Raw genomic sequence first — 22,676 nt, 5'->3', positions numbered from 1 at the left:
ATCGACTCTGCTCATTATTTATCTCCCTTTCTCATTGCCCCTTTGATTTCATTTTCCTTTCCATTTTCGTCATTTCCAATCCGTTCTTCATTTCCTCGTCTGACCTGGCCTCGTTTCTTTCAAGCTTTATTTCCTTTTTCTTTCCTCCCCCCCCCCCCCCCCCCCCCCCAAAAAAAAAAAAAAAAAGGGGGCTCCCCCCATTATTTCCAATTCCCCCGGTCCCCCCCCCACTTAAAATTTTTCCTTCAACTTCGAGAAGAGCGCGCTGGCGGTCCTTCTTCTTCTTTTTCTTGGCTTCATCCGTCGCTGCCGCCGGGGTCGCTTCTCCCTCCCCAGCCGCAGGGGCGTTGGAACTGGAAGAATTTCCGGCAGCTGCAGACGCGGAAGTTGTTTCGGGCCCCGCCGTGACAGCTGGTTGTGCCGGTCCGGTTGCTGGGGTTCCTGCGGAATCCGCGGCCGCAGCGGGGGCTACCGGCTGCGATTTCGGCGAGACAGACCCAATTTGGTTTCCCTGCGAGGTGTTTGGTGCAGGTTCGCCAGATGCATCAACGCGCTCCACATCGTGCAGCAGCTCCTGCTCAACCTCCTTCTTCTCAGCCACAGTTTGAGGCACAGCCGCGGCTTCGGGGTTCCAGTGCGCTTTTTCGATGGAGTCTTGAACCACTGCGGGTGCACCAGTGGAGGCAGATCCAGCAGGTTCCACACTTCCGAGCAACTCCCTCTCAACCTCCTTCTTCTCCTGGACAACAGCGGGGTCGCCTGCGGCTTCTGGTTCCTTGTGAGCTTTATCCAACGACTTCTTGACCGTTACGGGGACGTTGCTGGCAGCAACTTCTGGTTCGCTGGATCCGTTTGCATGGGAGTTGGTAGTCTCGAGCGGCACAGCACCGGCGAGAGCGGCAGTGGTTGATATGGGAGCGCTGGATTGGATGAAGGGAGCCGTGACCCCATTGGTGCCGTTGGTTGGATGGATAGTGGCCGCACCTGTAGCACTAGCATTCTCGTATCCTTCCTTATCCGTCCTGACAGTAGAACTGATTGTATTTTTTGTGTATGTGCTAGGGTCAGGGACCGCTTGACCCGGCTCGAGATGGATCGGGTTGCCAATACCTTCCGTCGCTGGGATTGGGCTGACTGAGAGCTTCTCCGATTCTCCGGGTGTCACTGGGAAAGCTCCGGGAGCCGAATCCTTGCTGTTCTCTTGTGGGACCACTTTCGCCAGATTAGCGGTGGTTGAATCTGGAGCAACAGATGAAATAGTAGGAGCACCCATTTCTGTTTCTCGAGCCTTGTCTGACTCTTTGGGAACGCCTGCGGCTAGGGCTGCGGTTGTGGATTCTGGTGTTACTCCTCCAGACATGGTTTTTGCGGCTTCTTTCTTTGTTGGGGGAGTTGGCGTTGAAGTTTGCGCAGGTGTGTCGTCCGTGGGTGGTAGTTTTTTAATGTTTTGGCGGAGGAGAACGTTGTTGGTATTATTATGGCCGTCGTCTTCTTGAAGGGCAGCGGGGTCTATCTTCCAGGCACCGTCGACAACAAACTTGAGTGTTACACGACAGGTCAGTACAGGCAACGAGCTGAAAACAAGGCTGGATGGATTTATGGGAATAAACTGCAAATGACAAACAACAAAACTAAGCCAAAGAAAAATTAACAATAACAACAAGTCGGGAAAAAAATAATGAGGATCAGCTTTCCAAAACGTTGGAAGTTGGAGGAATTTTGATGGGGCTGGGTAAGGTTGCCGAAACGAGCCGTGGGAATGGGCACAATGATGATGTGACAATTCAAGGGTGCATGTCAGCTTGGACGTCGTGCCGAGTTCTCGCTGGTCAAAGCATAAAATTGGCCTCGAAACAAGTCGAAAAGTTCCAAAGGATTCTCCCAAACATCGGACAAAGTTGGGGGCAGATGGCGAATAATGACGTCGTAGCGTGCTGCACTAGTACTAGCGCAGTACCCGCGTTGCATGGGCTGACATGGCCAAATGCGGAGTATTCGCAAAGTACCAACTGAAGCAAGGGAAAAAGCAAAAGGAATGTGAGGGGGGAAGGGAAAGAAAAAGAAAAGAAAGACAGATGGGCAAAAAGCAAATATCAGATCCTGCACCATTGAGGAGGGGGAATGCTTTCAGGTGCCTTGTGAGAAAACAAGGCTGAATCTCTTCTCTCCGTCTCCCACTGTCTTAACAGGTGCAACGTAGAACAATTGAATAATGAGCTCTCTACTCCTGCCTGCTTCGTGCTCGTTTTCGCCTTTGACTGGCACTTGAGCCCATTCATCCTCTCCTCTTCAGAATGGACCGGCAACACCCAGCTAATAACAGCCGCTGTATTTCGGGGGAGGGTACCATTGGCCGAGCAAGTGGCCGAGCGAGTGCTCGCAAAGACGGTGAGGAAGTGGGAGAGGAGAGAGGAAGGTTGCTCAGCGCTCGAAAGCCCACGCTTTCAGCAACTGCCATTGCGGAGATCGCCTGGGAGCTGGATCATTTCATATCATATGATGACCCCATATCTTGCATGAATGGTTGGTGCTTCTTTTCTGCGGGGCGAGGATCTGACAAGAAAACGATAGCGGAGGAGGGGGGATTTCAAATGTAAGACTCGAGAAACCGAGGAGAACAGTGCAAATAAGGTGCAGGATTGGTCAGGTCAAAGGGGGAAAGTAAAGATCAAATGAAATGAAGCAGAAGAAGAATGAGAGGAAATATATCACCAAACGCAACCAGTTCGCATCAAAACCAAGACGCAGCGCAGTTTTGGAAGCGATATTCGACATTCTTCTTCCGTCTCATTCTCATCTTATCTTGGTTTACCTCCCTGACATTTTTATGCCTTCAAGCTGTCTCCCCCTCCTCCGAGTGTGCATGTACTGTATATATCATATATGTAGCCGCATACCTTATAAAGTATCTTTCCCCCAATACTCGGTACCTCGACGTCCTTCCTAAACCCATTGGCACTTCTTTCCAGCTTCACCGACCGCGACCAGTTATCAAATGTACCCGTGACGTAAACCTCGCTCGCTGTTGGATCTGGCCTGTAGTCAGGTTGTTGATAAGAGAACACGAAGTCAGCATCAGCTTAAATCAATCAATGAACCACTCCCTCTTCGTTCAATGGCTCAAATAGTTACGGGATGGAGAAGCTAGACCTGGGCTGCGGCTTGGGGCTGGAGATGGAGCTGGAGATGGAGCTGGAGATGGAGCTGAAGATGTTGATATCTTTTAAATAACTCCGGAACGCAGAGCGAGCACACAAACACTCCCAAAATATACCACATTCGGGAAAGCGGTGTTCCAATCAAACTGCCTTCTCCTTCTCCTTCTCCTTTCTCCTCTCGTCTTAGGTATCGCACACCATTAACAATTTTCCTTGCGCGGTCGGGATAATAAATTCGATAAAAAAAAAATCATTTATTTCCCCTCGTTTCACAAGAACGGACCGTCCTTCAGGCATTCCTACACCGCTCTCTCCCCACCCAAAAGACTCCCCCCGCCTTAAAAAAAAAAAAGCAGAGAGAGAGAGAGAGAGAGAGAGAAATTGTGCGACCCGACGAGAGAGAGAGATAAATTCCCCTGCTCCATGTATCCGATCTCTACAGCCCCTTCCGCGCCAGCCCGCGCCAGCCCGCAGTGTCCCCAGCATCCTGGCCCAAACAACAAAATGTCAAGAGCCAGAATCGCACAGAATGCGACATGACCGCCGCCCACAGACCCGTACACCCACATACACCCACATATGACAGAAGATAGGTAGGTACGTACCATTGAAAAGTATGTGTCGCCATGATTGGAGTTTTCGTCCCGCTGGCCGCTGCTCGGAACGACTTCTTGCCCTTGGCCTTCCTGTTTCCCATGGTCGAAAAGGAAAGACAGCTTCAGCGATTGGTATTTATAACTGGTCAACTCACTAAGTTCGTTGACTAACTAGTTAGCTAACTAGTTAACTGACGGATTATTGGCGTTTAGTCAGCGGTTCGGGCGGGTTTGGTTGGTTGGCTGTGGTTGGGATTTGCAGCGCAGGTTGCAGGGTTGAGGGAGGGAACTACGACGGGAAGTGGTGTGGTGTGAAAAAACGGTGTGTACGCAGCGTATGTGTGTGTGCGGGAAGGACTGGTAAGGTTATTTTAGCGCGGGCGAGACAACATGAGATTATGGCTAACTAGTACTAGTACATTTTGTCATGTAGTTTCTATAAAAAACACTTTTGACAGCGGACGGTTGGTGACGAATTCGCTATGGAGCCAATTAGGGGATTATTTTGAATTAATTGGCACAGGTAGGATTCGTGATGATGATGATAAAATGTGCATGTGCATGTGCATGTGCGGCGTGCTCTTCTCGTTTCTTGCTTCATTCAAGGTTGGAAATTAATGTCTCATACCATACATCATATTCAAGTTTTGTCCTATTCGTTTAAGCTTTCCGTCTCGCCGCCTCCAGGGAAACAAATTTTTCTTCTCTCCTCCCACCCCCCTTTTTTTATAAAATCGAAAACTCCACTGCGCCTTGTTTGTTTCATTGCTAGACAGTGAGGGGCGGGTGGCGCGACATTTTGACCGGGTTTTCCTGTTTACATGACCTTCCCACTTTTTCCCGCTGGCTTTTCCTTATTCGATCCCGAAAGAAAGGAAGCTTGCGGGCAATCTCCCAGGCACCAAGTACCCTGCGTTCATGTTGCACGAGTACATTACATACAAAGCTGTGCCGATGGGGAGGTATACGGATCTGCTCCGGGAGACAAGACTTGCATATCGCAGATAAGGCGATAATTAGAGACGCGGAAGGGGATGCGGGTGCGGGTTGCGAGTGCGAGGAAATAATTATATGAAGGGGGATGGCGTGATACACATACAGTGCCTCGCAATAAGTTTGAAACTATTGTGACTTCTCATGTAGTAACTTCGAGTCTATATATATACACGGTACAAGCACCGCATACTCCTTCCTTCGCAGTATGTATAGAGTAGAGCTAGCGGGAGAAGGATCTAAATTTACATGACAGCAGAAATGACGAAGTTATTCTGCGGTTTTGACAGTGTTCTTTCTAGCAACTATGGGTACATGTATTATGATTATTACGGATAGTTGTTTTTGTGTCTACGGACAATCTCCGAATGTTCGAAAAGGTTAACTAACTATGCGAAGGTATGTTTACCACACATCCCCAGAGCCAGCCCAAAGTCCACTCTGAGACTTGTTTTTACCCTCTGAAATGGATGTCGGGGTTGGGGTGGGGGGGGGGGGGGGGGAGAATGTCAAGGCAGAAAATGGGCATGGATACCCTCTCTACACTGGAGGTAGGTTATTTTGTTTTTAAAGCGCCCACTTTCCTTTCCCGACGTACATTTGTAAGGAGCATGTGTGTAGATGTAACATGTATCCATGGGTGTATGTATCTATTGCAAGATATCAATCCAAATGCTTGTGTTGATAGATTTATCCAATCCATTCGGGCAACGATGACAATGAAACTCATGATTCTTGGCAGCGTACAAAGAAAGTCCAAAGCTAGGAATTTTAATCAACGGGTACATAGTTAGTCCACTCCGTAAAGACTGTGCAATGTCTCTCCAGAAGCACACTAAGACAAGGCGCTTCTAGAAGACCCTTGGAAGACGATGGAAGGAGGTGGAAAGTGGATGGAAGGAGTTGGTATCCCATCCCTGTGCATGCTTATCGTGCAACACAGTTGACGAGTCGTTGCGAGAAAATAAACCTCTGTCAATAATAGGATGTACAGTACATACAAACACAGGAAAATATCCGCTTAAGCCCCACAGCGATGATCCACCCGCATGGAAAGGGATACGGTCCAGCGCATCATTAGCTGGGGATGATGAGAAACAAGTGCGAGGATAACAGTAACAGTAACAGTAAGAGCAACAAACGCACTCGGAATAACTCACGCCTCCGTGCCTTGTTTATTTGGCGGGGGAGCTTCCGCAATCTTCTAGGTGTCTTCTCGAAGCGCCACCGCCGAGGGGAAGCTCGCTGGGCGTCGTGGACACTGGGGCAGCCCCGCCCGAGCCCGAACTGGCGCCTGGGCCGTGGGCGCCCGTGGAGGTGGGCCAGCCCGGGCTCGACAGCGCAGGCTCGGCGGCGTAGGCTCGGCGGCGGGCGGTCTGTGTGTGGTCTGTGGGCCCTGCCCACACCACCAGTTCGCTTGCCTTATCCTGCACCAACTCCATACTACCCTCTCCTGTATGATCAATGCCCTTCAGTCTTCCCCTTTGCTATCCTCTGCGTCGCCTCTCCACAGTCTTTTGTCGCTGTCCTCTCCGTTGTCTCGCCCATTCTTCAGCCCTCCAAGGAGAGGGGGAGAAAAAAGTTTCGAACGTTTGCGCCGCTCCTGCACAAAATTCACTCCCTGAAGAACTCTCCTTTCTTCCCCCTCTTCCCCCACCACAACCTCCTCACCACTGACTGTGGGCGTCACCACCATGGCCAACAATATGTTCCAACGGTCCAACCCCTTTGGTGGGGTGTCCAGTGTATCCAAGATCGAGGAAGAGGACGAATCGCTAGGTTCTCCCACTGAAGCTGCTTTCCACAACCCCACAGGGGATTATCGAGATCCTCCCTTCGCTTCCACATATCCACACACAGACCCTGGAGGGCCGTCTGCTCTGCAGATGCCATCAAGGAGAGAAGCTGGAAGCCCTTTCCAACATCATAACAACCCATTTTCCCCCGGTGGGCACCAGGCCCAACATGCCCCCGATGCATTCCCTAACCCCTCCTCTACTGACACCCCTGGACTAGGAGGAGGAGGAGGAGGAGGAGGAGGAGGAGGGGAAGAATCATCGTCCGGCTTCCCATATAACTACGCCCTCGGCCGCCGTACCTCCGTCTCTGCCGAATCTCTAAATCCCTCTAATTCCGGCGCTGATTCCTGGGTTCCCCCTTACCACCCCAAAACCCCCTTACAACGATCCCGCCTTCAAACCGCCGTTAGCTCAAACTTCCTCTTCTCCCACCTCGATGAAGAGCAATTCGAAACCGTCCTCAACGCCCTCGTCGAGAAACCAATCCCTGCTAAGGGAATCAAGGTCATCACCCAAGGCGATGCCGGCGACTACTTCTACATCGTCGAAGACGGCTGCTTCGATATTTACATCAACCCATCAGGCTCCGTCCAGCAAACAACTCCATCTCCCGGTGGGACCTGCGGCCTAGGCACGAAAGTCGACACCATCGGTCCAGGTGGCTCCTTCGGCGAGCTAGCCCTGATGTACAACGCTCCCCGCGCCGCCACCGTCGTATCCACCGAGCCCAAATCCACCCTCTGGGCCCTGGACCGCATCACCTTCCGCCGCATCCTGATGGACGCCGCCTTCCAACGGCGGCGCATGTACGAAGCGTTCCTGGAAGAAGTGCCTCTCCTCGCCTCCCTGAAGCCCTACGAACGCGCCAAGATCGCCGACGCCCTCGACACCGTCAAGCACCCCGCGGGCGCCGTCATCATCCGCGAAGGCGACCCGGGCAACACCTTCTTCCTTCTCGAGGCGGGCGAGGCGGCCGCCTTCAAGCATGGCATTGCCTCCGGTGCTCCCGTGAAGCGCTACAAGCGCGGTGACTACTTTGGTGAGCTGGCCCTGTTGGACGAGAAGCCGCGCGCCGCGAGTGTGGTAGCCGTGACGGATGTGAAGGTTGCGCAGCTGGGGCGGGACGGGTTTAAGAGACTGCTGGGCCCTGTGGAGGATATTATGCGCAGGACGGAGTATGGGACTGCGACTACGACGGATATGGCCATGAATGATACCGTTACAGGCACCCCTGCCACCGCCTCCGCATAGCCAGGGACTGTGGAAGATGCTGTCGGAATGAATTTTCTTTAATTTTGTTTCTCTCTCTCTCTCTGCTTATTTGTCTTCCATTCTTATTTTTTCCTATCATCCACCACCTGTTTGATGAAGCATTCATTGTATTCGGTATTCGGATTTTCCTTTTCTCTCTTTTTATTTTGCTAGTTATGGTTATATATGATACGCTAATTTTATTCATTTATCCATATCCATTCTTAAGAAGTAACAAATCAAAATAACCTTTTGCGAAGTGCAAACCGGGCCCCCCTTCCCCCTTCTATTCGGTTATTTTTTTTTAGCTGTCGAAAATCAGCCTTCAATCCGTCAATTCTTCTCTTTTTCTATATTTGGTCTTTATTTTGTTTATTCTCCCTTTTTCTATCCCCATTGCTTGTGAGGTAGATTTTAGTCTCGTTTTCTTTTCTTTTGCTTTTCTTTTCTATGGGGTGAGAGGGATATCTTCTAAACTTTCCTCCAATACAAAATGCATGCCCCCCCCCCCTTATTTTATCCCACCTTGACAAAGTCAGAACGTAAGAGAGAATGTGAGGAAAGGGAAAAAGCAACGATGAGGCTATATTATATATAGGCTTCTCTCATCTCACCTTTCCTTCCTGCTTCTTTTGAATGCCCTTCTCGGAAGGAACTGAAAAAAAAAGGGAGAAGGAGAAGGAGAAGGGAGAAAAGGGGAAAAGGAGAAAAGGGGGAAGAAGTTTGTTCTCTCTTGTCTCTCTCTGCCTTGTTATTTGTGTAATGAGGGGAGTGAGGTCTAAGAGAGGATTTGAGGAGGATTTGAAAATATTAGTTTTGTTTCGTGTTCTTGTGGTGAGTGGTTGTGGGGGTTTAGGGGGAAGAAAGAAAGAAAGAAAGAAGAACGAAAGAAAAATTGCAGCAGAGCATCGCAGCGCAAAGAGAAACAAACACGGATGATGTCTATATGAAAAACTAGCAGCCAATAGCAAATTCATGGTTTGGATGGATATTGCAGAATGCCCATATTGCAGCATGTTGTTATCATTATCATTTCCCTCATAACCAAGATGTATGTACAGTACATGTATGTACTGTACAAGAACCTCCTTTTCCCACACCACCACCACCACCACCACCTCCTCCTCCTCCCAACCCTATGCCCCATTCCTCCTTCATCATCCCTCTTCACAAACTTTCTCTCGCCCAGCCATCCCCTCAACTACCTACCTACCTCCTAACAACCAGATCACTCCGAATAACCCACTTCTCCCCACCCACCACCTCCCGCCCTTCATGCAGCAAGCACCGCTCCCCATGTCGATGCAGCAGCGCCATGCCCGTCTCCAGCCCGACGACTATAGGCGCCCGCTGGCGCGGTGATTTCGATTTCGATTTCGATTTCGGTTTCGATTTCGGTTTCGATTTCGGTTTCGATTTCGGTTTCGGTTTCGGTGTCGGTTTCGACTTTGGGTTTGCGTTTTGCCTTGGAGGTTGCGCGTGCTCTGCTTCTTCTCCTTCTTCTTCTTCTTCTGTTTCGGGGTAGAAGACGGTTTCGCCACCGGCGCAGGTTGTGAGGTAGATTAGGAGGGTCCAGGTGGTTTTGGCGGCGATGGTTGGGAGGATGGTGAGGGGGACGGAGTCGTCATCTGGGGTTTTTTTTGAATATTAGTTATTTAATATGGAGAAAAGGGGGGTGGGGTGTTGCCGTTTGCTGTTAAGGTGAGAAGAGATATAGCGGTTTTGATGAGCTGGATATCAACACATATATATATATATATATATGCACTCCCACCTCTTGAACTCCTTTGATAGATATTTAAAAAATCGAAAAAAAAAAAGAAAAAACACTTACAATGCTTATCAAAAAACTGTCCGGGCCCATACCTATAGATCCGAATGTTAGGATTTAAACCCAGTACCTCCCCTCCCCACGAGAGCCCTCCTGCTCCGTCCCCACCGCCCTCCCCAAGAACCAATCCCTTCAATGCAGTACAACTCCACAACCGCTCCGCAAATGCCGAATCATGCACCTGGAACCGGTCATTGACGCGCACAGCCTCGTCCTTCTTGGGCCGTCCCGGGGTCGTGACGAGTGGCAGCGTGGAGAGGAAGGAGACGTATGTTTTGCAGAGGGTTGCGGTGAAGAGGTTGCGGATTATGAGGATCTGGTCGTCCAGGAGGGTTTCAAGATGGAGATCTGAGGCGGGGACGAGGGGTTTTAGGTCTGGCCAGTTTGGGGGGTTGTTGCTGCTGTTGTTGTTATTGCTGTGGTTGGAATTTGGGTTGCTGGCTTGTTGCGGGGTATATTTTTTCGTGGAGGACTCTTTTTTGGCGCTCTTTGGCGCCATGTTGCTGGCATATATATATCTATACTGAATACTTTGGGTTTCGACTTATATTTTATAGACATTAACTATCTTTATTCCTGCCTCCTATTCGAAGAGGAGGCGTTTGGAAACCGGATGTCGTCTTTGTCTGGAGATGAGTTAGCCTCGGGAACATCTCAATTTATCAATCAAGACTGTATTAGGATAGAGCAAATATTTATGAATGTATGACAAGGAGGTAAACAACCTACAAGGTTCGGGATGGTTGAGTTGGAGATGCCCTCTGACTCTTCATATTCTCAGCATCTGTCTGAGAAACCCATGTTGAATTGTTCAGGGACTTGGTTATTTAGAATGCAAAGCGTGTCTACGTAGTAAATGGGTATTTACTAGCCTTTTTAACTCGTTATCCTTGGAGAGATGATCAAAATTATTAAAATTTGAAGGCTTAAAAAAATAGAGAAGAATAGCAACATAAAAAGAGTTGAAAAAGGATGAATATGATCGATGCAGGGATCGAACCTGCGATCTCCCGCGACTTTCACTTTTGTAAAGCGGGCGCCTTGACCACTGGGCCAATCGATCAGGTATGATGGCTTTGTAATCGAGGGATCTGATGATTAATGTGTTTCCTATCGGGTGACAAGCCGCAGAGCTGCTCAAAAGAACCATTATGTATCTATCCAAAGGTTCATTACTTCGTACAGGCACGGAGTCTACCTCCTACTATGCATTTCCCTCGTCACTTCCTTCACTCTCTGTATCAGGCGATCTGGTATTCATCAGGAACAAGAGATGCAACCCGCTCATCTTTGGCTATCTTAAGTTCAACCCTCTGCCTCCCCGTCATTCTTACTGGTATTGTACGACAACAAAGACATTCATGTTAGACGGGAGGTTCATGTTTGGCTGTTTAAGGTAGACTTTCATAGTTATCTCTGAAGAACAAACGAAAGCTGCTTATGAAATTCGCCATCACCCAACGTGGCTACTGCAGATGGAGGAGTGAACGGTTGAAGAAGCGGTAGAATAGGGCAACCAAGATTCCCGCCTGAGTATTCTGCAGTTTGTGCCATGCCCGAAGTATTACCTGCTTCCATCAGAACTACTCCGTATAGGGGGTGATTTATTCTCGCAATATCAAGAGTAAATTGTAGATGTTGATGTTCCTGGCTGCCAATTGGCTGGTGCGAGTCAGTCATCGCGAACCTCAAAAAAATACGCTACATCCAAAAACGGGCTAGCGGCAATACGCTCCTTGCGCGGTTTCTACGGTTGACTGCAGCTGCCCAAATCCCGACAAAATCGTCTGGATTCTTTTCAACTTCACCGCTTTGAGCTTGCGCTGGGTCCCGGCAGCTTTATACCATGTCGTCGTCTCAGACTTTGACGACGTCGCTGATGAGGCATACACCTCATGAGCCGGCGCCGGAGAGGTCTGCGTACGATCTCGGCGACCACTCGCGGGATATCCCCAATGACATTGATGCGTCGAACAAGCCTGGCCTTGACCACATCCAGAAGGCGCAGAACACCTTTTCCGCTCTGTCGGGTATGACGATTTCTTTGAAGTTTTATGGTAGCCACCCATGGCGCTGACCCGATATGTGTAGATGACTATAAAAAACAAACCGATCGTGAAAAGCAGAACGCGGCAAGCGCTCTCCTCGCCCAACTCTTCGCCAATGGGACCCCCGCGAATGAACCACCACAAGGACCCCCGCAAATCGAACGCATACTGGAAGATTTGCCAGCAGACAGAGCTCCTGCGCCCGAAAAGCTGTGGGAAATATCGGAGGCTCAGGCGGAGAACAGTGTGAATGGTACAAATGGAGTGACTGAACCTGTGTTGGAGGCCGCTTCGGGAATAAACCAAAAACTGATTGAGGGTTCGAAAACAGACAGAGATATGCTTACGGATGTCTTTCAAGGAACCCAAAGTGAAAATATGCCGAAGGAGCTGAGTACCAATTCCGGCACAATACAAAGCAACAACAGCAAGGTGGAGGACGAATTGGAAGATCTTTGCTCCGGGCTGCTACCCCTAGCTACACCGAAGAATGCAAAGGAGGCCCTGCGACAGAACCAATTGCTCACTGACTCTTATTTTAATGCTGACATTCATTCTGGCCCAACACCACGTATTGTCAACTATCCCGAACCTCCATCGCACGGCGATATGGAAAATTCTCAAGCTGCGCCGGAGTCTGTTGCGGGATCTGAACCCCGTATCCAGGCCTTCGCGAAGTTGGAATTCGACGATGGACATTTTTACGTTAATACCTACTCATTTATCCTAGGTCGTGATGTCCGTGCTGCGCGTGCTGCATTCCAGCGGGAGCTCCAAGTTAGACAAGCCAGAGGTCAAAGCTCAAGCGGAGGAAACAAGTCATTCACTCCAAACAGGGTAAAGCATGATGGAAGTGCTATAATGGGTAGCGTTGTTAGCGATAGAGGCGGAATCATGGGCTTCGATCCTGACGTTCCTCAACAATTCCCCCCCCAAGTTAGTTGGAAATCATCCAATTCATCACACGGCGAACAACGACGCCCCACGTTACACATGTCCGCTGCGGAAGTGCCTCCTACTCCGCTCGAAACACCAGAAGTAACTAAAGACTACAACACTCTCGCGATGCAGTCATTACGTTCTAAAAATGACCCTAAACCGGTTGATACGTTGTCATTATTACCTTCTCCGGATGCCTGCCCCACGATACCAATACACCCTCCCGCACAATCAAATGGAACCGTCGCCTCCCACCGCGGCATTTCTCGAAAACATGTCAAAATAGCCTACAATTTTGATCGGAATCTGTTTGAAATGGAGGTTATCGGGAGAAATGGTGCATTCATGGGCGCGGATTGGCTCGCACCAGGCCAAGTGAGGCCCCTCCATAGTGGCGACTTCATTCAAATCGGTGGAGTCCGAGTGAGGTTTGTGCTTCCTGACGTTCCAGTTGGCGAAACTGGGGCAGAGCAGGATGAACCGTCGATAGTTGATGAAGATGAAGAGGAGGCGATTGCTCGAAAAGAGGCCCAGACGGCTGGAGCTGGAAGTGATGCAGAGGTCTGTAGTATGGACACAGATGGCTCAGAGCTTAGTGGGGTGGAAGATCGATCACAGCCAAAGAAATCGGGCAATGAATCTCGATCGAAGTCGAAACCTTCACTGGAGGTTAGCCCGGAAGCTTCGTCACAACCCGTACGTCGTCGTGGGCCTGGTCGGCCACCCAAAGACGGAATCATGTCCAAACGAGAGCGTGCTGAAATAGCCAGAGAACAGAAGCTGGCTGCCAAACGCGAAGCGAACGGTGGAGTGACGCCTCCTCCTACGTCATCCCGTGGTAAGACCGGTAAAGCTGGGAAGGATTCCGGCCAAGATGATCCTTCAAGCGCGAAGGCAGAGAAACGAAAATACACGAAACGCAAGAAACCCGATTCAACTCCTACTGATGCGGTTATGCCGTCGATTGAAGGCGGCGACGCAAATGCTATCGTCGGTGTTGAGGATCTCCCCAAGCCGACACCTGTGAAAAAACGAAAACCATCAAAATCTCCCTCACCTGATTACCCCCCGGAGAGTTTCTATACAAGCGAGGACCTTGCGAAACCTCCATATAACTATGCGGTTCTAATTTTCGATGCCCTTACTGAGTCTCAGAACCCCATGACTTTGAAACAAATATATCGCGCACTGAAGCTTAAGTACCCGTACTTCCGATTTAGATGTGAAACTGAGGGTTGGACATCAAGTGTTCGTCATAATCTTAACGGGAATGCGCACTTATTTGAGCATGCGGAAAGGGATGGAAAAGGATGGTCGTGGAGGCTCACACCAGGAGGGTCTGTTGATAAAGAAAAGAAAAGGAGACCATCACCCCCTCCTCCCTCACAAAGTACCTCACACGCTACCCAAAATCCTGGGGGTAACCAAACATACCTGGCGCCAACCCCAGGCACTCAGTTCAATGACTCCCGTCCAAGCATGCCCGAACGTCATAATTCGTTTCCGTTCCCCTACCCTCCCGCAGGGACCAATCAGTCCGCGGTGGGAGGAGGTGCAGCACGGTCACATAATAGTCCCTACTCCCTGCCGAACCCTGTTGCTCAATTCTCACTTCCAAATGTATTGCGTAATAACCTCCCACCAACATTTGCAGCTCCCACCACCTCGACGTATCGGTCTCCGTATGCCTCTGCACCACCACCAGAAATATTACAAGCGCAAAAACAGCAGCAGCAGCAACGTCCTCCACCAACACTGCAGCAAGCACAGCAGCAGCATCTGCCCTCGTCTTCTCAGCCGCAGCAACTACAGCAACAACCTCAACAACCTCAAAATTCTCAACAATCCCAACAACCGTCACAACAAAACCAACATACTCAACCTCAGCTTCAAAATCAACACCAACAACCTCCACCGCCGCAAAATCGACCGCCTCCACCTGAACAATACAAATTCCTCAACCATACTCCACTCCCGCCACAAAATGCTCTACCACCGTCCTCTAACCATACTTCTGTCAAACCCCTTTCGCCTCCTAATACAAATCCTCCACTGCCGCAATACCAACCTCAGCCTCAACCGTCCCCTCCAGCCCAACATCCTCCCCACATTCATAGCCAACAACAACAGCAAGGATCACCGGCGCCACCAGCGTCGAACCAACCCACCCAGCTTCCTCCACCACCCCCAGAGCCCGAACCAACGTTCCTTGATAGAGCAAATCAAGCCATTGATAATTTTGAAGCAGTACTCATGGAAGACTACGAAGATAAAGAATACATTTCCAAAGTCCTTCGAAGTGCTCGCGACCGCGTGCTCAATGGCGCTACTGAAAGTTCCTTCCCTGGTGGGGAGCCAAAGGATGAGTCCGTTATTATTGATGCCTTAAAAGGAATAATAGCAGGCTTGAACGAGGAATGATTTTTTTGTTACTTCTTATTTTCTTATTTTCTTTGGTCATTGGCTGGTTGGAGCGTTTGCGGTTCCTCTCCCTCCTTTTCCCTTTCTTTCTTAGCAAGGGGTTTTTGGAAACGGCTGTTACATAGTTAGTGATCTGTTGCGTTTCGCTTACCGATTTTTCCTGCTTCATGTGCATCATCCTTCTATCTATCATCGTCTCTCCTACCGAACTTTATCGCCCTTGTGTTAGCTTTTGTCCTCGTCCTGGCTTTCGTTGCCCCATTATATCTCTCCACTGCTTTTCTAAGTTTTGCATTTCCTCTCTTTTCCCTTCTTTATGAACGAATGAGAAACGAAGGGAATGAATCTCATATATCTCCGACTGTTTTCTTTGTCTTTTTTTTTTTTTTTTTTTTTTTTTTTTTTTTTTTGGGCATAGGTAATATTTAATGCTGGGTTCAACGCTGGTTTGGTTTTTCATGAGACAGACAATCCGAGGTATAGTCATGCATGTCTTTTTGCCGTTTTCTTTTGTTTTTCGATTCGCTTTACCTTTCTATTTTAACTCAAAAACCTGGCTGGTTATTCGCCATCATGATATTTGCATGATGTTGCTTATTTTCGATTCCCAAGCACAGTAATAAGCGCATACATCCTCACCATTGCACGCAGCGACCTATCTGAAAAATATTAAATGATTCTATTTGCTCTCCTTACCAGCATTCCGTCATGAGTATGCCGCGCCTCATTTACTCGGAATATATATATCTGCTAGCATCGATTTCTGACACCCCGCTTTCGTCAATGCATATGCTTTTTGTCTGGGGGGTGAAAGCGCCCCATCTTACGCAAATATTTTATTCAATAGTCCCAAGCAGCGGAGATAGATGATAGAACAGATAAAATATGATTTGATTAGTCTTGTCAATCTAAGACTGTCCCGTCCCGTATCGTTGCCTGGAAGTCACATTTCCCCTTCTCAATGGAACAAGTCTATTTGCACCAAAAATGCAAGCAATCCATAAAGTTAAGAAAACTTGAAGGACGTCTGATAAATGGAGTTGGATACAAGGAACAAAGCTGGAGAGTCACATGGCTAGAATGCACGAACAGAGCTTGGGTTTGTGCTAAGGACAAAACCCAGCCGGAAGGAAAAGCATAGGGTTTGCAACTGCAGGTTAAGGTGAGCCGTTGCTGTTGCTCTTGCTGCTGCTGCTGCTGTTACTGATATAGAAAAACTGAAAAGTAGGCAGGAAAAGGCGCTGGGAGGAAAATTACCCATCTTATCGTTATATCCATGGCTGAGCAAAAAGAGAGATGGCTACAAGATGCAAGTAACCAGGAAGATAAGAGACTACATGATCAGCAATACAAGGCGGGAAAAATTAGAACACACAAGCACAAATGAAACACACGCACACGAAAAAGGAAAAAAAAAAAAATAGAGCCATGGACGCCCATAATATAGCTACGACAGAGCAATGCTCTGGAGAAGCGGCACGGATATAGGATTTGCGCTGCTGATCGCCGATAATGCCACGAATCGCAAAGAAGTTATCAACATCGAAGTAGCGGGTAGAGGTCAAAGCTGAAGGGCGAGTCAGGTGAGATTGAGATTCTGAAGGAAGCAGAAGGGTCTGGTCTCTAGTTCTCTGCGGATTTCGTGCCCCAAAATGTACACCGTTGAATAAATCAAGTGGTTTATTTATTATTGCCTTATTCCCCATTCTCATGGTAAATGATAAAAATACGAAATAGAGCGCTGGTGCTGCAAGTTACATGGCCATCTCTGCTCGCAGTTTTGCCAGTTCCGCTTCCTCGTCTTCCTCTTCTGTCGTGGCTCTTTCTTTGCCTTTGACTGGAAGCGCGTCATATGTTAGCCTCCCCTGTATATTTTCATTTTATATTTCATTTTCATTCTTTGAATAGGGGGAATAAGATGAACATGATCTGAACAGGGAAGGATAACTCACGAGGTCCATTTGCTGCCGCTGGTAATGTACCCAGTTGGTCTGCGACTGGCACAGTCCCAGTTTTGAGCATTCGTTCGTCAATCTGCTCTTGTTCCATTCCCTCGAGCTCTGCCTCCAACTCCGATTCGTCTAGTGGTTCGCCTATGGAGTTGCTTGTTATGGCGTTTACGATCTCTTCACTGAGTGCGTGTTGTTCTCGTAGTTCGTCCCTATTGGTCACATCGCATTAGAACCGCCCCCGTTTTCATCTCGAAATAGATGATGTATCGTTGGTTGACCAGCAAGCAACTGGAAATATGAATGCCAAAGTACGATACGATACACATACATGGTCTGGTCTACTTTCTCGATCGTAAGCCCACTATGGATCTGTTTCATGGCATTTCCAGCATTCTTCATCGCGAGGAGAGTCTCTTGGTTGATATTGGCGGCCTCGATAGATGATATTTGTTGCTCAATCTGAATTATCTGAGCGCTTGTTTGCTCGAGGGATCTCTCATGCCCTTTTTTCCGTCGTAAGGCAGCCTTCGCAGCTATATGTATAGAAACAAAGTATTAGTGAGTATATAATCACAGGAAGAATACTCTAATTAGGCGCGGGAGTACAGCTCCAGGTTCCCTCTCCCTCTGTGGAAATCGAAGCGGGGTAGAACCTCGACCTCTCCCTCCGATTTCAACGTACCGTTCTTATTTGTGGTGACATGTTTCCGGGCAATAGCATCCTGTTCCGCCATTTGGTTCTCCAGATGCCTCTCTCGTTTCTGAAGCATATCGAGCTGTTGGCGCAGGGAAAGGATGGCATTTTTAGGCGCATCCTTCCGCTGCTGAGCAGAGCCGCCGCCAAACCACGACCACATAGTGACGGGCACCTGCTGGCTGTGAAACTCTGAAAAGTGGTCGACAAAGTCTTAGGATGGAATTATGGAACGGCAGTTATAGATGTGGCGTGAAATCTTTCGGATGCAGGCCTCGCGACAGGTATCAAGGTTGGTGATGCGGGATGATAGTGGGGAGATTAGGCGGCAGAATGATAACAGGAGGCAGGATGACAACCGTAAGACTAGGACGCAATAGAGTGTGAAACGTGGTAAGTTAAAGGGAGTGATGAATTTCTCTGAGGGGGATAAATAGAGATAAAGCTATATCGGCCGGTCGCTGATGGGCTGAGTCGTCGATGTGATGGTGGTGAGGCTTGAGGCTCTCGCACACGACTATGACATCCGTGATATCATCACGTGTACAACCCTAATTGAACGTCGCGCCCGCTTATGTCATAATTTAAACATCAGCCCAACAACGGACCTGTCGAAATAGTCTCAGTATCATCTACTATCTCTCTGCGGAAATATGGAATTTGGCATAATGAAATTGTCTCTACCATGAGCAAAGGCCCTGCTGGCCCGCTCCCTACAACAAGGGCATTTCTCTCTGAAATCCCCAATTTGCCTACGGGATCAAAGATACGCTTCCTTGGATGGTGAGTCGGCCTCTGGCATAGAGTTGAAACTAAATACTTGTACTACATGTCTGTGATATATATTGTCAAGGTTTACAACATTAAATTGGAGCTGTCGTTTCAACCCAAGCTCCAGCGAAATGAAATGAAAGATAGCAAGAAAAGAAGTTCTAATTCCTCACCAGCGTTTCTTCCTACAACGTCTCAACTGGCCATCTGCTCCTGGAGCATAATTACCCCATTACAAAGCGGCCCATCCCTTCCATATCAGTGGACATCTCTCTACTCCTAGAGCAACTCAAAGCTACCGATCTCCAGGTTGGCGCTTGGTTGAACGTGCTAGGCTACATACGAGAGCAGCCGTCGACTAAGTCATTACTGTCCCCAGCTGACCCCAAATGGCCACCGCCGGCGGGAGCAGACCGTAATTCATCATCTCCGTCATCACCACCGCTACTACCATCGCCTAATGGTGCTGCTAGATCGGTTTTTGTGGAGGCTGTTATGGTTTTCTCCGCCGACGCTGTTCGACTTGGAGAGTATGAGCGTGTGCTGCAGGAGTGGGAAGACGCCGATAGGCGGGTTAAGCGGCCGGCTTACCAGTCGAGAGGGACGAGAGTGTGATGTTGTTATTATTATTTGGATGTTATCTGTGTTATCTTATGGGAAGGAGGTGGATAGGGTTTGGGGGATATGATTGGACTTTGATTTACCCGTTCAACCGTTCCCTATTGCGGGACCAGAAAGCCGCCTTTGTGTGTGTGTGTGAGAGTGTGTGCTTGTCTATCGGACTTTTAAAATTCAGGGCTGAGTATTTCGTCCTTGAGAAGGCCCGTCGTCGTTTGGGGGGAGAGGACTTGCCTTTGCCCCTGGAATAAATGGATGACTAAACGTTTCATTTTACGCCGACATCAACACCATCTTGGACTCAAAGGGGCAAAAGAAAATCGATGTGATAAAGTTCTATATTATATTTAGTAGTTTTGTTTCCCCCTTTTTATACCTTGTCCAATTATTTTCGCGGTTTTTTTCTGCCATCAGTATACTCCCCCTAGGCAAATTTCCGAAATGAATCCAAAGTCAATGTTATATACATAACGTATAATATGCAGAATGAAACGGGAAAGTAGAAAAATAAAAAATCGAAGCAGAAAGAGGAACAGGAAAAGAGCCAAAAGTAAACAGAGAACTCCATACCAGATGCAAAATGCAATAGACCCCTAAGCCAACCAAAACAGAAAGGAGTATAAAAGCATTTTTCTCACCCGAGTCAAACATTATAGGGTATGGCGGCAACCCGCTACGGGGAACCGGACAACAGCCAAGAAAGAAAGACAAGAAAGGGAAAAGATAAAAGATAAAGAAGGGTCGATCAGCTTTAAACTATCTCCTTCTCCAACAAGCCACCACCTCCCACCACCTCTTCCCCGCCTTTCTCTCCATCGTTCTCATGCCTCTTTTTCGACCGCTTACCGGCCAATTTCGCCTTATCCGCTTGCATCGCCCGGATCATCGCACTCTTCATCCGAATTTTATGCCCGTACTTATAAAACACAAAGGGGATCGGAATAATCATAACCTCCAGCAAGCCCAGGAGTGTGCTTGCCCAATTGGGTCCTAGTTTCGCATACATCGCGGGCCCGGCTAGCGGCAGCACGCCGCCAAGCACGCTCCGCATCACCGAGTTGCCCGCCATCGCGGAGGCAGCGTACACGCCGTAGCTGAACGTTAGGTAGTTGGATGCGTAGATGAAGACGCCGGTGTTGCCCATGCCGAACGGGATGCCGGCAAGGATGGGCGCGATCCAGTGGATGGTGGCGGGCGCGCAGGTCCAGGCGAACCACAGCTCGCCTGCCGGCACTAGGATGGCGGCGATGCAGACTACGGACACCATGGATTCTGGCGGCACTTTGCCGGTCTCCGGGTCGAGTTTGTGGCCGTTGATCATGCGGCGGAGGAGGGGCTCGACAGCGATGGTTGTGAGGGAGCCGACGCCGATGCCGAGGAAGGCGAGGCCGGATTCTCCGACAGTCCAACCGCGGATTTCACGGAAGACGATTGGATAGGCGACGAAACAGAGGTAGAGAATTGCGTAGACGATGGCGATGTACAAGTTCCAGAATATGCTGTGAGGAGGGGGAAGGGGTATGATGTTACTGGGGGTTGGCTTTGGGGTGTTTAGGGGCCTTTATATAAGGGGGGGAGGGGGGCGCTACCAGATAGGTTCCAGGACTGCCATGACGAATGGCCTGCTTAAGTTCGTTTTCAGAACTGAGATTAAGGAAGCTTTTTGGTCGTATCGGCTCCACCAGCGGGGATCATCGTCCTCTTCTCGGAGGCGTGCGGCCTTCTTTTGAAGAAGCACTGGCGTGTAAGTTTCTTTCATGAGGCACATGAAAATCAATGCTACTCCGCCAAAAATAATCGACAGCCAATTCGTCCATCTCCAGCCTAGGTATTGTGTTACGTATCCACCGATGATGGGTCCAAATACTGAATTGTTTTGGTAGGTGTCAGCAAAGGCATGTGTCATTGAAAAATCCTAGATTTGGTGTAATTTGATTCAACTCACCTGGCCCATTCAAGGGCCCAATGCTCCAAATGGAAAATGCTAACGCTCGGTGTTCATCATCCACCATGTCAGCTATGGAGCCAGGGGCACTGGAAATCATAGCACTGCCGGATAAAGCCCCAAGGAACCTCAAAACAATTAGCTCTGTGACAGACGTGCAAAGTCCGCACGGTATGATGAAAACCGTAAACAAGAACAAGCTTGCGATCGAAACAGGCCTTCTGCCGTACATCTCACTGAGCGGGGCTAGAATAACAGAGCCAATAGCGAGGCCAATGAGGTATAAGGTCAACCCTAGCGTCACTAAGGTTTCTGAGGTATCGAATTCCTTGGCTATATCTTCAAGTCCTGCAGTGTAGCTGGTGGAATAAAGGACCCTGTATTCCGTGCAATAATGATTAGGTATGAGAACCCAACATAGCAAAAAGAACAAGGTGATGCAAGAAGAAGAAGGTTCGGTATTCGCTCTTACACCGTGAATGTACTCCATGAAAGATATGCAGTTGACATTCCCTTGACCCTTAAGGGCCAATTTCTAGGATTCGCAGGATCATTCTCATCCCAGTCCACCTCAAAGTTTGGATCTGTTGTGCCCGTGGTGCCAACAGAGGTGACCTTTTTCGACAGTGACGGTAGCGAACGCCTCGAAATTTGAGGAGTTATGATCTCATCCGGATCTTCGGCTGTGATCTCTAGGCTTTTTTCCGAAGACGTTTCTGTACCGGAGCCTGCAGAACCACTGCGCTGAGATTCTCCAAGCTTTTCTGGAGGTGTCGAACTCGGCCTCCCGGCGTCAGACATGGGTCAGACAACGGGTTTAGTGAGAGGGCTTCTGGTAAAGGGAAAATCTGGGAGATACAGGAGTTTGTATCACGAAATCGTATAATCTAGTTCCAACAACTGAAGTGGCAAACGTAAAAGGTACACAAATCAAGTCGTAGGAAAGGTAAAGGTTCCAATTGGACTGCGCTCAACTGTTGCATTCGTCGAAATGTATGATATTATCACTAAATATGAGAAGCAGCCAGTGAGTCAAAGGGAATGGGTTAGCAGAACCGATGAATCAAACCGTATAATGCCGTTCAGTCGCGCATCCCAACAAGCGAGAAAATGAATGGCCGCCTGTCATAAACAGATGACAAAATCCTTTTTTTTTAAAAAAAAAAACTCGTCTCTGTAAGCAAGCCTGTGGATTCGCAGTCTTAGCTTTGATCCCAGACGCTCCTTTAGCCTAGGCTCTTTGCATCATCAAGGATCAACCGAGGAGAGCTACCAACCGAACTCGATGGCACCCCAAGCGAGGGGTCATCATGGACCCTGACCCCCAACAGCCAGTGACAGCGACAGCTGTGCCAGGAAAGGCAAATTTCGAAGCCGTCCCCGCGCCAAGCATTTTTTAGGCGGGGAGTAGACTTTTAGGCTTGACGAGGGACACTAGGATCGGTTCATGAGCGATATCTCGGTTGTAAGCGAGTGAAACCACTGAAGACTCCGAGTCCAAGCTGTGCAGCTCTCCGGAATTAGTAGTCGAAGAATGTCAAGAACTGCAGTGATATCATCAGCAAAATATCTCTCATCCCCTCTTCCCTTAAGTCTGTAGGTAGGGACTCGGGCTCATCGAGCCAACATCCAGCCAACATCCCGAGCCCTCACCGACTCT

At 49.0% G+C, this 22,676-nt stretch overlaps 7 protein-coding genes and 1 non-coding gene across 8 annotated transcripts; 3 read left to right on the top strand and 5 right to left on the bottom strand.

Annotated features, from left to right (window-relative positions):
- Positions 1-31: 31 nt before the first annotated feature.
- On the bottom strand, positions 32-3,874 carry HCBG_02464 (uncharacterized protein; the record flags this gene model as incomplete). The annotated part of the gene is made up of 3 exons (XM_045429513.1): positions 32-1,537; positions 2,898-3,036; positions 3,764-3,874. The coding sequence occupies 3 exons, from the start codon at positions 3,853-3,855 to the stop codon at positions 32-34; spliced, it is 1,737 nt and encodes a 578-aa protein (XP_045289408.1).
- Positions 3,875-6,441: 2,567 nt separating this feature from the next.
- Positions 6,442-7,797, top strand: HCBG_02463 (camp-dependent protein kinase subunit regulatory; the record flags this gene model as incomplete). Its single annotated transcript, XM_045429512.1, has 1 exon — positions 6,442-7,797. One exon carries the CDS (start codon positions 6,442-6,444, stop codon positions 7,795-7,797), a length of 1,356 nt encoding a protein of 451 aa, XP_045289407.1.
- A 1,209-nt stretch (positions 7,798-9,006) lies between these two features.
- On the bottom strand, positions 9,007-10,127 carry HCBG_02462 (uncharacterized protein; the record flags this gene model as incomplete). The annotated part of the gene is made up of 2 exons (XM_045429511.1): positions 9,007-9,425; positions 9,632-10,127. The coding sequence occupies 2 exons, from the start codon at positions 10,125-10,127 to the stop codon at positions 9,007-9,009; spliced, it is 915 nt and encodes a 304-aa protein (XP_045289406.1).
- A 480-nt stretch (positions 10,128-10,607) lies between these two features.
- On the bottom strand, positions 10,608-10,691 carry HCBG_11015. Its single transcript has one exon. It is a non-coding gene; the product is annotated as a tRNA-Val (tRNA).
- An 816-nt stretch (positions 10,692-11,507) lies between these two features.
- On the top strand, positions 11,508-15,036 carry HCBG_02461 (forkhead domain-containing protein; the record flags this gene model as incomplete). Its single annotated transcript, XM_045429510.1, has 2 exons — positions 11,508-11,658; positions 11,720-15,036. The coding sequence occupies 2 exons, from the start codon at positions 11,508-11,510 to the stop codon at positions 15,034-15,036; spliced, it is 3,468 nt and encodes a 1,155-aa protein (XP_045289405.1).
- A 1,241-nt stretch (positions 15,037-16,277) lies between these two features.
- HCBG_02460 (ESCRT-III component) lies at positions 16,278-17,899 on the bottom strand (the record flags this gene model as incomplete). The annotated part of the gene is made up of 4 exons (XM_045429509.1): positions 16,278-16,873; positions 16,989-17,197; positions 17,317-17,521; positions 17,671-17,899. 4 exons carry the CDS (start codon positions 17,843-17,845, stop codon positions 16,791-16,793), a joined length of 672 nt encoding a protein of 223 aa, XP_045289404.1.
- A 468-nt stretch (positions 17,900-18,367) lies between these two features.
- On the top strand, positions 18,368-19,068 carry HCBG_02459 (uncharacterized protein; the record flags this gene model as incomplete). Its single annotated transcript, XM_045429508.1, has 2 exons — positions 18,368-18,465; positions 18,630-19,068. The coding sequence occupies 2 exons, from the start codon at positions 18,368-18,370 to the stop codon at positions 19,066-19,068; spliced, it is 537 nt and encodes a 178-aa protein (XP_045289403.1).
- Positions 19,069-19,822: 754 nt separating this feature from the next.
- On the bottom strand, positions 19,823-21,817 carry HCBG_02458 (polyamine transporter 1; the record flags this gene model as incomplete). Its single annotated transcript, XM_045429507.1, has 4 exons — positions 19,823-20,570; positions 20,661-20,937; positions 21,017-21,393; positions 21,489-21,817. 4 exons carry the CDS (start codon positions 21,815-21,817, stop codon positions 19,823-19,825), a joined length of 1,731 nt encoding a protein of 576 aa, XP_045289402.1.
- Between the last annotated feature and the right edge of the window lie 859 nt (positions 21,818-22,676).

Source organism: Histoplasma capsulatum (genome assembly GCF_000150115.1).
Source record: "Histoplasma capsulatum G186AR genomic scaffold supercont2.3, whole genome shotgun sequence".
NCBI lineage: Eukaryota > Fungi > Ascomycota > Eurotiomycetes > Onygenales > Ajellomycetaceae > Histoplasma > Histoplasma capsulatum.
This window is presented reverse-complemented; position numbering and strand designations above follow the sequence as displayed.